General features: G+C 49.9%; 1 protein-coding gene across 1 annotated transcript in view; it reads right to left on the bottom strand.

Moving 5' to 3' along the window:
* Positions 1-3059: 3059 nt before the first annotated feature.
* The window catches only part of LOC123344979 (C-type lectin domain family 2 member D-like), a 44848-nt gene continuing 29385 nt past the window's right edge, over positions 3060-18522 (bottom strand). The window contains exon 5 of the mRNA XM_044981484.1: positions 3060-4121. Coding sequence (XP_044837419.1) covers positions 3983-4121 — 139 coding nt within the window. The 3' untranslated portion in view covers positions 3060-3982. The remainder of the gene's footprint in view (positions 4122-18522) is intronic.

Here is an 18522-nt window from a genome sequence, read left to right as displayed (position 1 = left end):
GACCTTGGCAAAAAATAACTGACTAGCCCCCAGCTCTGCTGCGTGAGCTAAAAGCGAGGCTGTAGCAGACTCATTCACCTCTCAGCCACTAGAGGGGGACAGAGCCCAGGTCCCAGCAGGCCTGGGTTACACTTGCAGTCATCCTTTCCCTCGGTGTCTGTGCACGTTCCTGCCGTGCATGCAGCCACGCGACTAACCCCCATCACAGGTGGTTTGTTTCTCTCCCATTCTCCTACCAGCTCATTTCACACTCACTGCGGTATCTGAACCCTGTGGGGGAAAAAAACCCGAGTGCTAACAACAAGCAAGCGCTGCTCTAGGAGCTAGGCAAGAGATCTAGGCTATGGCTACACTTGCACTTCAAAGCGCTGCCGCGGCAGCGCTTTGAAGCGCTAAGTGTAGTCAAAGCGCCAGCGCTGGGAGAGAGCTCTCCCAGCGCTGTCCGTACTACACCTCCCTGTGGGGAATAACGTACAGCGCTGGGAGCCGCGCTCCCAGCGCTGGGGCTTTGACCACACTGGCGCTTTGCAGCGCCGCAATTTGCAGCGCTGGAGAGGGTGTGTTTTCACACCCTGCTGCAGCGCTGCAAATTTGCAAGTGTAGCCATGGCCCTAGACTCCACTGGTGACTCTCTCGGTTTTTCTGCAGGGTCTCACTATCGGCCCCTGACACTGGAAACAGCTGTGGGGTGTGGAAGGAGAATCAGATTCGCAGTGAAATCTGCAGTGGTAACGTTAAATGGATTTGCCAGAGAGAAGCTGTCCTGATATAAATGGCATTAGCGGATCCCCTGTTTCATTGAGGGACAAACAGGACTAAGGTTCGGGCTTTGGATGAAGTTCTCAAAGGCGGAGGGCCGTCGCCGGGCCTGGAAAAACACCACCCTCCGCTCTGTCAGTGCTGGGACGCTTTAGAAATACACAAGAGAAACAGCGCCCCCCAGGGGCACGGGCACGCACAGAATGAACTTGTCTGCATGCGAACGCACCTAGGAAGGGAACACACGCAGAGCTGCACTTCGCAGGCCAGGGCTGTAAGAGGACAGATCTTTACGAACACAGGCCTCAGAGTGTTGATTAAATTATTTTAATTACAAGTGCAAGTAATTACAGAGTTAGATACATTAAATCTATACAATAATCCCTGTATTGAGTTTGTACTGCTGATTACTATATTAGCTCTCCTCCCCCCGCTTTTAATCTTTGCAGTGGGTGTTTCCCACTGGGATAGTGTGGAGGAGTCACCCAGCTCATGTCAAATACAATATGCTTCTGACTCACCTTTCTCCCAGTGCTGGTCTCCACTCTAGCTACACAGCAGAAGATTTGGGTGCTCTGCAGCAAATCTAGACATTGCAATGTCTACTCCGGCCCATCAGATGGCGCTAGGCCAGGGGGAAAAATAAAAATAAACGATACATAAAAGGCAACAACAACAACAACACCACAGACTAGAACTAGCTGGAAAAGCAGCATTTTGTCCTGCAAAAGTTTCCACAGGGGAAAAAAAAATCCCCAAAAAAACATTTTTAAACATCCTAATGGAACAATTTAAGTGCAAAACTTCTTTCCCCACTTATATGTTTTTACTCGTTCCTAATTTCTTCCACTTGGGAGACAGTGAGTGAGAAAGGGTTTGTATGCGTCTGGGTAGGAGGGTAGTTTTTTAAGGAACACTTTCACATTGAAATGTTCATTTAACACAACACATTACTATCAGAAACGCTCTTAGTTTTCCATGTGGCTAAAGTTGGAAGGCAGCTAGAAAGTGGAGAGATGAAACAAACAAAAAAAAACAGCACAATTTCAAAAATTCTAAAAACCATTGGGGCTTCCCCTGAAAGTGTATTGGGGGGAAAAAAAACACCCTTCAGAAAACTAAAATATAAAGTCATTGGAAATGAAGTTTCTGCAAAAAAGAGAAGTTAATGTTCAACTAAATCCTGTTTTCTGACAAACTTTTCATCAGAAAACTTTCAGTTGTCTCTAAGTTAGAATGGGGGAAGACAGACTGAATAAAACAAGATGTTCCTTCTAGCCTTAAACTCTATGACTATGAGCAAATTACAGCAGAAGGAAAAAAATACAAAGTGTTTTGTTTTCTTTTTTTGACTGTTAGCTTTAGGACTGACAAAGTCATAGCAAACTTTATAAAACAAAAGAAGTAAACAGCAAATCATTAAATAGGTGAACAGTGAACACTCCATGGTATCACATGATTAATTTTTCGTTAGTTGTGAGACTTTATATATTTCAATTATTTAGATTCCGCTGCCATGGTTTGAACAGATGATGCAGCTAGAAAATACCCAGCCATCTCAAACTAGGGGAAAATGTGCATCTTGTCCTCCACAAAAGTACTTGTAACTTAGCTGGCAAGTGAGTCCAAGGGGAATTAAACTCTTAAGCAACATTTGCAAATGACCCTTATACAGACAAAGATCAAAGTCAAGAAACCAGCCCGCTTACCCTGAATCAGATTTTGCGGTTTGTTTTGCTCACTGATTAAAAACTTGATCACAGGGAAAGTCAAGTGCAATTGAAAGGGTTCTACATACCTCGGCTTCTCTGCCTCGAACTCGCCTTGAAAGATAACTCAATGAGATTAAAAGGCATTCACTCTGCCTATGAGTTTGTAAGCAAATTCTTGTGGCGGGATGCAACGGTGACAGCAACCCACAATTCCTTATTGCTAGTACAGAGTACACAACCCGATGCCTTCTCACAAAGTAAACCCCTCTCCTGGGCAGCTCCACAGCTTCTTCACAGGGCGCCAGCGCCTCTGTGACTTTTCTGCTAGTAAACCTAGCTAGTTATCAACTTCTCCTGGCATGCACGCGTGCCTGGCCTTCTCTTTCCAGGCTCAAGAAGCCCAGCAAGACCGAAACGCTCTCAAACATACAGACATTTTGATTTCCATTGGAATCTGCGCCTCATTTCTGGCCCTCCTTAATTATCTTCTTTGCTCCACAATGGAGACTCTCCGTCAAAGATGCAGCTACCACATTTTGATCTGGAAGACAATGCAACACAGGTCGACCCTTTGCAGGAGGCATCACTAGAAGCCTCAACAAGGGGCCCATTGGTGAGTTCAGATCCCTGTCCCATTTAACCTTAACTCACAACTTTGTTGCTCAGGGTTGGGAGACAGCATGAGCGAGCAGAGCCTGGTTCTGCAACAGTCGAAGAAAATCCACAGCCTGGCTGCTTGTCTCTTGCCGCAGCTTCCTTCCTTTGGGAGGATGTTGTGTGCGGCTGCCTCACATCCCTGCTTGCTGTGGATTGTCTTAGCCTGTTGCTGTTTACGATAGTCTCCGTCCGTTTTCAAGCAGTCCTGCCTTCCTGCTCGGCCGGCACAGCGGAGCTGAGGGTGTGTCCACATTGCAATCACAGGGTTTGGTTGCCATTCGTGTAGACATACACATGCTAATTTTAATGTAGCTCATACTGGAGCAATGATGGCGCAGCAACACAGGCTGGAACCCTGGGTAAAGACCTTTGCTGCTGCACCTTCATTGCTTTAATCACATACCCCCACTGCAGTGTAGACACACCCTGACAGACAACAGCAGGGGGAGCTGGGAAGGGGTTTTAATCCATGTCCACAGTATGGGGACATGGCAGCAGCCTACGTTGGCATAACCCCAGAGCAGACACATCCTACAGTGGGGGAAGGGGGTTTCCCATCACTGTAGGAACTCCGCCTTCCCAGTGACGGTAGCTAGGTCAACTTAGCTGTGTCTACACTGGGGGTGACGTCGGCCTAGCTACAGCATTCAGGAGTGAGTTTTAAGTGTAGACCGGGTCTTAGTTATACACCCAGGACAAAGAGGCTATACAGGGGCCACAGTAGAGAGCAGGTTAGAAAAGAGGCTTATTTACAACAACAAAAAGAATCTGTCAAGCTCTATTGAGGATCTTATTGAGCGACATTTGGAGCGTCAGGCAGCTGGGCCTTGAGGCGTTTTCCCAGCCTTCGCCCTTCAGTCCCCCGCCATCGCGTCCTCCCTTTGCATCCCGTCGGGTTTGCTGCAGATCCAGTAGCGCTTCGTGGAGCACCATGACGAAGTGGCAAAATCATCGCTCAGGTACGCGCAGTCGCCGTCTCCTCTTACCGTAAACCTGCAACAGAGACACCCGGGCGATAAGAGTTGGGCAGGAGCCAGGCACGTGCCCCCTCGGACGGGCCCACCCAGTGAAACCCCCCAGGATCACCCCCTTCCTGCACCAATAATTCCACTCAAACTCTTCCAGGCAACAGCGGTGGGAAGGAAAAGACTAAGGGCTGGTCTACACTACGGGGGGAAATCGATCTAAGATATGCAACTTCAGCTACGTGAATAACGTAGCTGAAGTCGAAGTATCTTATATCGAATTACCTACCATCCTCATGGCGCGGGATCGACGTCTGCAGCCCCCCATGTCGACTCTGCTACCGCCGTTCAGGTTGGTAGAGTTCCGGAGTCGACAGGAGCTCATTCGGGGATCGATATATTGCGTCTAGATGAGACGCGATATATCGATCCCCGATAAATCGATTGCTACCCGCCGATACGGCGGGTAGTGAAGACGTAGCCTTAAAGGCTGATCTCCAGTAGGGTTAAGGAACGGTCTTCTGTCCACACTGGCAATGCAAGACACCGAACTCTTTTAACATAGCTGGGTTACAAGCATGGTTATTTCTGCAGCACAGCTGCCACCTCAGTGATTGTCCTGTGGGATTCTTCACCAGCAGCCATTGGCATTGACTCCGCATGGGCACTGGAGCCTCTCTTCCTACCTTTTTTTCTCTAGGGAGGAGGGGGAAGGGCTAAGGTCCAGATTGTGAAAGGTATTTAGGCACTGCTCCTCTGCTCAGCAGTGCATGGCCTAAGTGACTTAGGTGCCTACGGCACTTTTGAAACACAGCCTTATGTTCCTAAGTTATTTAGGCTTTGAAATGCTGAGTAACGCTTAAGTACCTTTAAAATCTGGGCTTAAATCCCCAGTGAACTTTTCAGGAAGTACCATGGGTCTCATTTCCACCTAAGCTGCCAGTTAGAGGGTTGGAGGGGAAGCAGCAACCCACTGATCTGCTAGGTCAGCAATGGAGATGAACCCCAAAGACTGGGGGGGAAATGTCACAAAGGAGAAAAGTAATCAGCGTTATTTGGGGAATAACACATTTTTTTTATCTGCTCAAATTCAGCCCTTTTCCCATTTGGAACCCAACAAAGTGACTAGCTAGAAAAAGGACTCACAGGTTGTTGAACTGTTCGCCATTCACCCATCGCCAGAGCTGCGCCGATTCTCGCTTCAGGCCAATCCAGAACTCAGAGACGCCTTTATATCGCATAATGAACTTCTTTAAAAACAAACAAACAAACAAAAACCATTATTCATTATAGTCTGTAATGCTGTTGAAGCCGTTAAACTATTTTCAGTCACTGTTTCAAGGGGACCTGCTGCCTAAAACAAATTGCTTTCCTACCATAGATGGTCCCTGAATCTGCAGAGAGCCTCACACGTTAGCTATGAACTGCACAGTTCAGCTCCACTTGTGTTAACTCTGAAACCTAATGGTGTCTAACTCAATGTTAACTATTTTGCTGCTAATTGTTTTAATAGCAACATTCAGCTAACATGCTTACTCACTGCTGTTGGGTACAGTGGCAGGTATCTGGTGGGGGACTGGTGAGGATATCTGTTGAGGGAATGGGGCAGATATCACTTGTCTGCAAGACTCATAGACTTTAAGGCCAGAAGCGACCATCCTGATCTTCTAGACCTCCAGCATATCACAGAACCGCACCCACCCACTCCTGTAACAGACCCCTAACCTCTGGCTGAGTCACTGAAGTCCTCAAATCATGATTTAAAGACTTCAAGTGACAGAGCATCCACCATTTACTCTAGTTTAAAGCTGCAAGTGACCCATGCCCCATGCTGCAGAGCAAGGTGAACTCCCCCCCAGGGTCTCTGCCAATCTGAGCTGGGGGGAAATTCTGGCGACCAGTTAGACCCTGAGCATGTGGGCGAGACCCACCAGCCAGACACTGGGAAAGAATTCTCTGTAGTAACTCAGAGCCCTCCCCATCCAGTGTCCTCTCCAAACGTTGGAGATATTTGCTACTGGCAGTCGCAGATCGGCCACACGCCATTGCAGGCAGTCCCACCATCCCATCCCCTCCGTCAACTTATCAAGCTCAGTCTTGAAGCCACTTAGGTTTTTTGCCAGCACTGCTCCCCTTGGAAGCCTGTTCCAGATCATCACTCCGATGGTTAGAAACCTTCACTCAATTTCAAGCCTAAACTTGTTGATGGCCAGTTTATATCCATTTGTTCTTGTTTCTATATTAACTCCTCTCCCCCCCTGGTATTTATCCCTCTGATGTATTTATAGAGGGAAGTCCTATCTCCCCGCAGACTTAGTTTGGTTAGGTTAAACAGGCCAAGCTCCTTGAGTCTCCTCTGGTAAGGCAGACAAACGGCTGAACCACTGTACCATGGACTTTGGAAACAACTGCTTAAAAACGAAACGCTAAAGTCTCTTTCCTCCAACCCTATTTCCATCCTTTTCTGCACCTGTTCTGTTTCCAAAGTTCCTTCCCACCCTCTGAACTGCTGGGCGAGAGCTGGGCACAGATCTGGGACCGGGAGGACATGGGCAGCGCATGTCTCCTGCATTTGGGGAGGCTGGGCGCGCCCGGACCATGGCCCTGCCCCGTCCTCTGCCCTGAGGCCCTGGGACAAGATCGTGCCAACATGTGGCTTGGTGCCTATACCGGTTTTATTTTTTGTTTTTCCTTACCAGGTCTTTCTCGGTGTCGATCCCAGCCAGGGAGGCATTGAGTGAAGAGCAGAAGCTCTCGCTGGAGTCCCAGGTCCCCTCGCCCTCAGAGAAATAGTAGCATTTCCCTCTGTACCCGACCCAGCCGTCCGGGCAGCAGGGAGCAGGGAATCTTACATTTAGATGGACTGGGGTGGAGACATGAGGCAGCTTGGATTCCAGAGGAGATTTCACTGAAGTTAAGAGAATAACAGCGATAAGAGACGTGTCCCTTTGCTTTCTCTAAATTCAAGGGAGAAATCTACAGAAAGCCGATCAGCGTGTATCGTGGGTAGCACCTTTCTGCACCAATGAATCAACTGACACTGAGCTAGGTCACGTACCAGGTGCAACCCCAGATCTGCCTGTTTAAAGGTGTTTTTGTTGTTTGCTTGGGGTTGATTTGTCCTCTGGTCTAACACACTGTTTCCAGCCTTCCTCTTTGTGCAGCCCTTCTGTCCAGCTGCTGAATGTTTCAGAAGCTTTCAGGGCCAGATTTGCACAAGCTCTCAGTTTCCCACTTAGACAACAAAATAAGCCACTGGATTTTCAAAAAGGGCTCGGCACGTTGGGTGCTGAACATCTGGCCCTGAGCATTTTAAAATCTGATCCCACAAGTCTCCTCAGCCTTCCTGTGGAGGGACCGTCCCCACAAACTCGAAAAACACTTTCAGCCAGAAGGGCTGTGTCATGAATATAGGGGGAAGGGTGGCAACCTTTATGTATGCCAGCTCATTCAGTAGCATAAAATCCCTCCTTGGCAGCTGTACTGGATTGCCTTCCCTGTAAAGGGTTAAGCAGTTCAAATAACCTTGTTGGCACCTGACCAGAAGGACCAATGAGGAAAGAAAATACTCTCAAATCAGGGTGGGGTGAGGGGGAGAAAGGATTTGTTTTGTTGTTCTGTGTGTTGTTCCCTCTCCGGACAGAAGCCAAGCAGGTACAATATCTCCTGAAAAATATACCCGGAATAATCCATCTAAAACCACAGAAACTGAGTAGGGGCAAGGAAATGCGTTAGGTTATCTTTTGTTTTGGCTTGTGAATTTCCCTATGGTACAGAGGTAGTTCCATTCCTGGTTTTGTAACTGTGAAGCTGAGCCCAGAGGGGAATCCTCTATGTTTTAAACTTTTTTATTACCCTATAAAAGTTACCTTCCACCCTGATTTTGCAGGTGTGATGCTTTTACTTTTTTCTTTATAATAAAAGGTCTTCTTTTAAAAACCTGATTGATTTCAGTGTCCTGAAGACAAAGGGTCTGGTCTGTGCTCACATTGCTAAGGCAATTGGTTGGTCGTTTATTCTCCAGCCTCCCCAGAAAAGGGGGTGAAGGGGCTTGTGGGGATATTTTGGGGGGGGGGGAAATAGGGATTCCAAGTGACCCTTCCCTGAATTTTTGTGTAAATCACTTGGTGGTGGCAGCAATATACCGACCAAGGACAAGGAAGGATTTGTGCCTTGGGGAAGTTTTTAACCTAAGCGGGTAGAAATAAGCTTAGGGGGTCTTTCATGCGGGTCCCCACAACTGTACCCCAGAGTGTGGGGGGGGACCCTGAAAGCAGTTTTAAGCCCGCATCTCTGTTAAAAGGTCAATGGTGTCAGAATATTAGAGAAGGCAACAAAAGGGACCAGCACAGGCAGTGGATGGAAGCAACCCACATGTGTAATTTCTGGCCTGACTTGTAACTGCTGATGTGAGGGGGCCACAATGGCAGGGCCCCCCCCTTGCCACCACAGCCAGGGTCACCTTCTTGGTGATTGCCCCAGGCACCCTACAGCAATTCCCTCTTGACCAAGGCACCCCGGGCAGTCACCCGTGTCGCCCACCCTTTAGGCCAGCCCTGCCAGGGTTGGCCTTAGGGAAAACGGCACCCTGGGCGAACTTGTATTTTGGTGCCCTGGCCCCCGCTGCCTCTGCCAGTTCCCCACCCCTGCCATCGCCCCTAATGCCTCCCCCAGCCCCCCACCCAATGCTCCTGGCCCCTAATGCCTCCCCCACACCCTTCCCCATCGCCCCTAATGCCTCCCCCAATCACCCCTGGCCCCCACCGCCTCCCCCAGCCCCCCACCCAATGCTCCTGGCCCCTAATGCCTCCCCCACACCCCTCCCCATCACCCCTGGCCCCCACTGCCTCCCCCAGGCCCCCACCCAATGCTCCTGGCCCCTAATGCCTTTCCCACACCTCTCCCCGTCGCCCCTGGCCCCTAATGCCTCCCCCAATCGCTCCTGGCCCCCACTGCCCCCCACCCAATGCTCCTGGCCCCTAATTCCTCCCCCACACCCCTCCCCATTGCCCCAGCCCCTACTGCCTTCCCCAGACCTCCACCCATTGCCCCAGCCCCCCACTGCTTCCCCCAGAGCCCTACAGGTCACCCTGCCCCACTGCCTCCCTGGGCTCCTGTCATAAGTAGTTAGTTAAGGGTTAAGGTCTACCTGTAAAGGGTTAACACAGACCTGGTGAAACACCTGACCAAAGGACCAATCAGGGAAGAGAATTTGAAAATCCCAGAGAGCGGGAACTTGGGTCTCTGTGTTCTTTGTTCTGAGTTCTTAGCCGTCTGGACCTACACCAGACCAGACGCTTAACCAAGTCTGCTCATCTTTCTGAACTAATTTCTTCTATTCAAGCTAGTGAGTATTAGAAGAACTGGGTAATTGCATATAAGAATCCTGTGTCTGCAATTCTGTGTGTTTGCATTGATTATTCGTAATTTTGCCTGTATTGTTTGTACTGAGGAAAAGGGAGAAATTTCTCCAGGGATTAATAAGATTAGACCCTATGAATGTCTATCTTGGATTCATAGAGATTGTGTATTTTTTTTTTCTCTTCTTTCTTTTATTCTTTTAATAAACTCTTTTAAGTTCAGGACTTGGTTAAGTTCCTTACCTGTGGATTCAGGGGAAGGAAGCTAGGCGCCACTCTGTGGAGACAAGGATTGTCTCCAGGCAGAGAGAGAGCAGGAGAGGGAGGGGGGAAGTGGGCTGCTTCCCTGTGTGTAGAGATTCAAGGGGTTTGAATCTGGGTTCCCCAGGGGAAGCTTGGGGGACAGGCAGTGCGTCAGACACGTTAACCTGACTGGTGGCAGCGAGAAGGAATCCTACCCTAAGGGTTAGGGTGGGGGGAGAATATCTGCGGGTCCCCATCTTTGAACCCACAAGCTCAAAGTGGGGGTGAGATCCCATGACATGGTGGCAGCGGAGTTTCGAACCCATTGTTAGAAGGAGTTTTTTCAGCTGGGCTACGCTGAAGGAAGCTATTCTCTTCTTCTAGAGCAGGAAAGCAACCTGAGAGAAGAGGTAGTTTACTAGTCTTCTGTTTCTAAGTGGTATTGTTAGAAGCAGTTCCAGCAGTTTGGCTGGAGGGAATTAAGTTTCCAGCAGGCTTTGTGAAAGCAGTTTTCTTTCGGGTGGCATAGAAAAGCACCTTGGAGGAAAAGAAAGTGTGTGCATTCCTTAGGTGGGGGGAAGTGCCCTCACAGGTTGCAAGGAGGTGTGTCCTTCCTTTGTGTGATCAGGATTCCTTGGGTGGGGGGAGTGCTCCTCTGAGCTCATCCCGTCCAACAGGGAAAACAGGTTTGGTGAGGAGAGAAAGCTCCTGAAGCCAGTTTTTGTCCTGTGACTTTTGAAATGCAGAAGCCAGGAAGCCAAGATTTTCACTAGTCTTTTCTCACAGAGAGACAGAGAGTTTTTTAGATTTTCCCTGTTGCTCAGTACAGAACAATAGAGAGTTGCAACACACAATTTGCTATACACAGGATTAATTACCCTTTCTCTACTCAAGTTATCATAAACAGGGAGGGGGTGGCCAGCACCCCAAGGCACAGATATGACGGAAACAAGTGACCAACTAGAGCTTGCTCGATTGCAAATAAAAATCCTGGAAGCCAAAGAGAGAGAACACCAGATGGCCATGGCGGCCATGGAGGCAGACCAGAAAGCCAGAGAGGCAGACCACATCAGACAAATGGAATTAAGAGAGAAAGATCTGGAAATCCAGAGGCAGGCTCTGGAAGTAGAACAGGCTAAGCAGCATAATCCACCACCCCATCCACCTACTGATCACACTTTTCGGAAAAAATTTCCCGCCTACAAGGCAGGGGATGATGTTGAGGCCTTTTTAGAAAACTTTGAGAGGGCCTGTATTGGATACCATCTTCCTAAAGACCAATACATGATGGAGCTGAGGTCACAGCTCAGCGGACAATTATCCCTTGTGGCAGCTGAAATGCCTAAAGACCAGATGGACGACTTTCCACTGTTCCTAACCAAGGCCAGACTCAGAATGGGCATCACCCCTGATCACGCCCGTCAGCGTTTCAGAGCCCAGAAATGGAAACCAGAGATGTCATTTCCAGAGCACGCTGCTTACCTGGAAAGACACTATTTCTCCTGGATATCAGGATCCAAGGTTGAGGAGCTAGACGACCTACACCTCCTGATATTGATGGAGCAGTTCCTAGATGGTGTTCCTGAGAACATTAGACGCTACATCCAAGATGGTAAACCTAAAACTCTCACTGAGGCAGGAGAGATAGGAGCCAGATGGATGGCATCGGTAGACAACACGAAAGCTACTGCCAAAGGGAGCGATTCACACAAGGTACCCACCGAGACTAAACCTTACCATCGAGGGCCAATCAAGCCCACACCTACAACCCAAGCACAGTCACACCCTACCTCTTCTTCTACCTCACCAGTTTCCAGTAAACCAACACCACCCCGTGACCCATCAAGTGGGCGATGTTTTGGATGCAATGAACTGGGGCATATCAGAGCCAAATGCCCAAAGAACCTGAACCGGGTCCAACTCCTTGCACCTGCACACCAAGGAAACCCGGAAGTAGATATCTCTCAAATACCCATATGCTTTAGGGAAACTTTGAGAGTGGACGGAAAGGCAGTTGTCGCATGGAGAGACACTGCAGCACATGTGTCAGCTATCCACCGAACCTTCGTGGACCCCAAATTCATCAACCCGAAAACCAAAGTGACAGTTCGCCCCTTCATGTCAAAACCTGTAACATTACCTACAGTGCGTTTACCTGTCCAGTACAAGGGCTGGTCAGGGACGTGGACTTTTGCTGTCTATGACAATTATTCTGTCCCCATGATACTGGGCAACCACTTGGCCCATCACGTTGAGCCGCCAGAAACAGTGGGAGTGGTTACACGCAGCCAAGCCAGACGAGCTGCTGCACCCATACCTGTTCCTGAGCCATCCACCAAGACCCCGTCTGTGTTACCAGAGACCCAGACAGAGGTGGTGGAACCGGATCCCATGCCAACACCTACAGCAGCCATACTACATCCAGTCCCAGAACCGGAACTGGAAGAGCAACCAGCGCCAGCACCGGCGCCAGCGATTACAACTCCACCGCCAGAGGGCGACAACGGGCCTGAACTGGAAAAACCAGCACACAAGCCTACCCTAGAGGCTCAGCCGGAGCCTGAAATAACACCTCGTGGACCAGCGGAGAGCGGTTCACAGTCAACAGAAACAATCTCATCACCTACATCACTTCCAGAGGAACTGGTGTCTCCCGCCTCAAGGGAACAGTTCCAGACTGAGCAGGAAGCTGATGACAGCCTCAAGAAAGCATGGGCGGCGGCACGCAGCAACCCACCGCCTCTCAGCTCCACTAACCGATCCCGGTTCGTTGTAGACCAAGGACTTTTATACAAGGAAAGTCTTTCTGGTGGACACCAGGAGGGCTGGCATCCTCAAAAACGGTTGCTAGTTCCGACGAAGTAACGGGAAAAGCTCTTAAGCTTAGCCCATGATCATCCCAGTGGCCATGCTGGGGTGAACCGAAGCAAAGACAGGTTGGGAAGGTCCTTCGACTGGGAGGGGATGGGCAAGGACGTTGCCAAGTATGTCCGGTCTTGTGAGGTATGCCAAAAGGTAGGAAAACCTCAAGACCAGGTCAAGGCCCCTCTCCAGCCACTTCCCATAATTGAGGTCCCATTTCAGCGAGTAGCTGTGGATATTATGGGTCCTTTCCCAAAAAAGACCCCCAGAGGAAAGCAGTACATACTGACTTTTGTGGACTTTGCTACCAGATGGCCGGAAGCAGTAGCTCTAGGCAACACCAGGGCTCAAACTGTGTGCCAGGCCTTAACTGACATTTTTACCAGGGTGGGTTGGCCCTCTGAAATTCTTACAGATTCGGGAACAAATTTCCTATCAGGGACCATGAAAGACCTGTGGGAAACTCATGGGGTGCATCATTTGGTTGCCACCCCGTACCACCACCAAACTAATGGCCTAGTGGAAAGGTTTAATGGAACATTGGGGGCCATGATCCGCAAATTCGTCAATGAACACTCCAATAATTGGGATCTAGTGTTACAACAGTTGCTGTTTGCCTACAGGGCTGTTCCACATCCCAGTTTAGGATTCTCACCATTCGAGCTGGTATATGGCCATGAGGTTAAGGGGCCATTACAGCTGGTAAAGCAGCAATAGGAGGGGTTTACACCTCCTCCAGGGATTAACATTCTGGACTTTGTAAGCAACCTTCAAAACACCCTCCGAGACTCTTGGGCCCTTGCTCGAGAGAACTTAAAAGATGCTCAAGCGGAGCAAAAGGTCTGGTATGATCGACATGCCAAGGAGCGGTCCTTCAAGGTAGGAGACCAGGTCATGGTCTTGAAGGCGCAACAGGCCCATAAGATGGAAGCGTCCTGGGAAGGACCATACATGGTCCAGGAGCGCCTGGGAGCTGTTAACTACCTCATAACATTCCCTGATTCCTCTTTAAAGCCTAAAGTGTTTCATGTTAACTCTCTAAAGCCCTTTTATCCCAGAGAATTACAGGTCTGTCACTTTACAGTTCAGGAAGGAGATGACACCGAGTGGCCTGAAGGTGTCTACTACGAAGGTAAAAGAAATGGTGGTGTGGAAGAGGTGACCCTCACCACAACCCTGCAACGTCTGCAGCGTCAACAGATCAAGGAGCTGTGCACTCACTTTGCGCCCTTGTTCTCAGCCAACCCAGGACGGACTGAGCAAACCTGCCACTCCATTGACACAGGTAATGCTCACCCGATTAGGACCCCACCCTACAGGGTGTCACCTCATGCCAAAGTTGCTATTAAACAGGAGATTGACAACATGTTGGAGATGGGTATCATCCGCCCTTCTACCAGTGCATGGGCATCTCCAGTGGTTCTGGTTCCCAAACCAGATGGGGAAATACGCTTTTGTGTGGACTACCGTAAGCTCAATGCTGTAACTCGTCCAGACAACTATCCAATGCCACGCACTGATGAGCTATTGGAAAAGTTGGGACGTGCCCAGTTCATCTCTACCATTGATTTAACCAAAGGATACTGGCAGGTACCACTAGATGAACCCGCCAGGGAAAAATCTGCCTTCATCACCCATGCAGGGGTGTATGAGTTTACTGTGCTTCCATTCGGACTGCGGAATGCACCTGCCACCTTCCAAAGGCTGGTGGATGGTTTACTAGCAGGATTGGAAGACTGTGCAGTTGCATACCTCGATGATGTGGCCATTTTCTCTGATTCATGGCCTGAACACCTAGAACATTTGAAAATGGTTTTTGAGCGCATCAGGCAGGCAGGACTAACTGTTAAGGCCAAAAAGTGTCAAATAGGCCAAAACAGAGTGACTTACCTAGGACACCAGGTGGGTCAAGGAACCATCAACCCCCTACAGGCCAAGGTGCAGGCTATCCAACAGTGGCCTGTCCCAAGGTCAAAGAAACAGGTCCAATCCTTCTTAGGTTTGGCCGGATATTACAGGCGATTTGTACCACACTACAGCCAAATCGCTGCTCCACTAACTGATCTGACCAGGAAAACCCAGCCAAATGCAGTTAAGTGGACTGATGAGTGTCAGGAAGCCTTTATCCAGCTTAAGGCGATGCTCATGTCTGACCCTGTATTAAGGGCCCCGGACTTTGACAAACCCTTCCTAGTTACCACCGATGCATCTGAACGTGGGGTAGGAGCGGTACTAATGCAGGAAGGACCGGATCACAACTTCCATCCTGTCGTGTTTCTCAGCAAGAAGCTGTCTGAGAGGGAAAGCCACTGGTCCGTCAGTGAAAAAGAGTGTTACGCCATTGTGTATGCCTTGGAAAAGCTACGCCCATACCTTTGGGGACGGCAGTTCCAGCTACAAACCGATCATGCTGCACTAAAGTGGCTTCATACTAACAAGGGAAACAACAAAAAACTTATCAGATGGAGTTTAGCTCTCCAAGACTTTGATTTTGAAATTCAACACATTTCAGGAGCTTCCAACAAAGTTGCTGATGCACTCTCTCGTGACAGTTTCCCAGAATCTAGTGGCTAAAAAGTGTTCTTTACATGTTATATGCTTAGTAGTATATGTAATAGGGCATGTGTTTATTACTCTGTTGGTTTTGCAGTTTAGGAGGAAATCACCGCCAGTGCTCCCACTGTTGGTGATTTGGGGGGCGTGTCATAAGTAGTTAGTTAAGGGTTAAGGTCTACCTGTAAAGGGTTAACACAGACCTGGTGAAACACCTGACCAAAGGACCAATCAGGGAAGAGAATTTGAAAATCCCAGAGAGCGGGAACTTGGGTCTCTGTGTTCTTTGTTCTGAGTTCTTAGCCGTCTGGACCTACACCAGACCAGACGCTTAACCAAGTCTGCTCATCTTTCTGAACTAATTTCTTCTATTCAAGCTAGTGAGTATTAGAAGAACTGGGTAATTGCATATAAGAATCCTGTGTCTGCAATTCTGTGTGTTTGCATTGATTATTCGTAATTTTGCCTGTATTGTTTGTACTGAGGAAAAGGGAGAAATTTCTCCAGGGATTAATAAGATTAGACCCTATGAATGTCTATCTTGGATTCATAGAGATTGTGTATTTTTTTTTCTCTTCTTTCTTTTATTCTTTTAATAAACTCTTTTAAGTTCAGGACTTGGTTAAGTTCCTTACCTGTGGATTCAGGGGAAGGAAGCTAGGCGCCACTCTGTGGAGACAAGGATTGTCTCCAGGCAGAGAGAGAGCAGGAGAGGGAGGGGGGAAGTGGGCTGCTTCCCTGTGTGTAGAGATTCAAGGGGTTTGAATCTGGGTTCCCCAGGGGAAGCTTGGGGGACAGGCAGTGCGTCAGACACGTTAACCTGACTGGTGGCAGCGAGAAGGAATCCTACCCTAAGGGTTAGGGTGGGGGGAGAATATCTGCGGGTCCCCATCTTTGAACCCACAAGCTCAAAGTGGGGGTGAGATCCCATGACAGCTCCCCATTGCACACCCCAGACCCCACTACCTTCCCCCCCGTTACCCCAACGGACTCCCTTAGCTCCAGGCAGGCCAGGCCAGATGTGCTCTAAGAGCAGCTGCTGGCTGGCGAGGGAGGGATGCGAGTCCCCACTCAGCCCCCCCCTCTGGCAGAGAGCTGGGCTGCCAGGCGGGTCTCGCTTCCCTGCTCTGGGGCGCCACCTAGCGGCACTCAGGCAGGAGCGCTTGCTGCTGGTGCCTTTCCCAGGCACGTCCCCCTCAGCTGTGCTCAGCCCAACTCCCACCCCGGTGGAAATCTGGGGGGTGGGATGTGACCCCCCCACATGCCTCCCCCCAACGCGGGGCAGTGAGGGCCGACAACTCACCATGCAAAAGTACCAGAGCAACAGCAACAATCACGACTAGGACCACCACGCCGACAGCCAACGGGGCTTTCCACCCAACAGATCTCTGGAGTTTGCTGTTAGGCAGATCACCTGAAAGAGAACAAACCCCATTCAGGTCCCTTAGGTCGCCTGCGGCGGTGGCACCAGATGGATTCAGCACCACCAGCATTATCTTGCCATTAGCCGGCCCATCACCATGACAACTGGCTTCCCAGGTGGAGAACTGATGGTAAAGTATCGATGCTGCTGGAGAGATGAGGACGTGCTCCTGGTACGGAGCCCCTCGCAGTCTCACACACAAAGGTCTGTTCTTCCACATTTAATACAAGGAACCAGGTTTACGTACGGCAGCAGGAAAGCTCTGGCTAATCCCCAGGTGTCGCTGACTTTGCGCTTCCACAGCCCCTCCCCCTCCAATGCCTGCGGCCCTCTGCCACCAAGAAAGTTATTTGCACACCCACTAGGTGGTATTGTCCCCATTTCTCAGATAGGGAAACCGAGGCAGAGAGAGAGGCAGCTTGCCCTGGATCACAGTGAGGCAGAGGCATGAATACATAACCATGAGCTCATGATTGTGAGGCCAGTGCGTTAGCCACAAGGCTCTCCTTCTGCCCCGTTTCCTTTTAGCATCCTTAAGGCTCCTCATCTGACTATTTCTAAAGTTTGTTCTTTTGGCTGAATGGAACTAAGGCACCAAAAGCTCAGCAAAATAAAGATCATTTCCCTCCCCTTCTCCCACACCCATAGGACCCTCAACGTGGGTGGTCAGGATTATTTCTGGCTGTTTATAAGGGGTGTGAAGACCCCTGGATGGAGGATGCCGTTGTACTGTTGGAATAAATGACTGTGTCTGTTCAGTGAAAACTGTTTTGGGCAGCAGTTAATGGTTTCTTTGAAATCTCTTCGATCACGGAACGGAATGCTCGACCAATGTCAAAATATTCCAGACAGAAACATTTCAGACGGCCCAGCGGATGAAGCCACAGGAGCTGGTGTGCATTTACTGTATGTCTACGCAAACCTGTGTTTGCATAAACAAGCTATCCAGTCCCCTCCACCCCTCCCCGCACGCAGCTGGTCTCAGCAATGCCCACTGTGGGATTCTGGGTGAAACACGTGCAGCGATGGCAAACTCGACTCACTTGTCCTTAGCATAAAGCAGAGAGAGAAAGAACAAACCCAGCCAGTCACATGAACACTATCCAGGTGTAACACGGTCCGTCGGCCGGTGGGATTGAACCTGGGACCACTGACCAGGAGCCTCTGCTGCCTGAGCTAAAAGCCACCCGCCTCTTAGCTAAGGCTGAAGCAGACTCATTAATCTCTAGGGGGTCTAGGTGGCACCAAAGGGCGACAGAGCCCCACACCCAGCAGGCCTGGGTTACACCTGCCCACAAAGTGCGAGTGCTCTCGCCACACAACCATCATCTCATGTCTGTGCTTGGAAAACAGCAGCTGGGCATACGAACTGCGGGGCCTGCATGTAGGAGCTTGGGACCTGGGACTCCTGATGCCAACTGGCAGTATAGGTAGGGTGGCCAACTTTGTAATACTTAAAAAACAGACACTCCAGCAGGAGTGCTGGAACTTCCCCCAACCCTCCTTTTCCCCAAAGCCCCGCCCCTGCCCCGCCTCTTCCCCCAAAGCCCCGCCCCTGCCCCACCTCTTTCCTCAAAGCCCCGCCCCTGCCCCGTGAGGCCCCACTTCAATTTGTTCTTCCCCCACCCCCACCCTCACCATTGCTCACTGCTCTTCCCATCTCTCCCCTGCCCGGGTCGGAACTCGCCTGCAGAGCTGGGGCTGGGAACTGCAGCTGCCCAACGCAGGTAGGAGGAGACCCCGGCTGAGTAGGGGCTGGTGCAGGTGAAGACCCGGCGCTTCCCCCACCAGCAATAACCAAACTGTCTGGTCAGTAGATCTGACCGGACACTGTTAGGTCCCCTTTTCAACTGGACTTTCCGGTCAAAAACCAGGCACCTGGACACCCTACACATAGACATAGCCTTCAGGCTGTTCCTACTCAGTCAAGCGTCAGTTACCTTATAATAAATAAAAATAAATAAATAAATAATTTATTTACTTACCTT

The sequence above is a fragment of the Mauremys mutica genome, chromosome 12 (genome assembly GCF_020497125.1).
Source record: "Mauremys mutica isolate MM-2020 ecotype Southern chromosome 12, ASM2049712v1, whole genome shotgun sequence".
NCBI classification, from domain to species: Eukaryota; Metazoa; Chordata; order Testudines; family Geoemydidae; genus Mauremys; species Mauremys mutica.
Note: the sequence above shows the minus strand (reverse complement) of the source record. Positions and strands in the feature narration are given on the sequence as shown.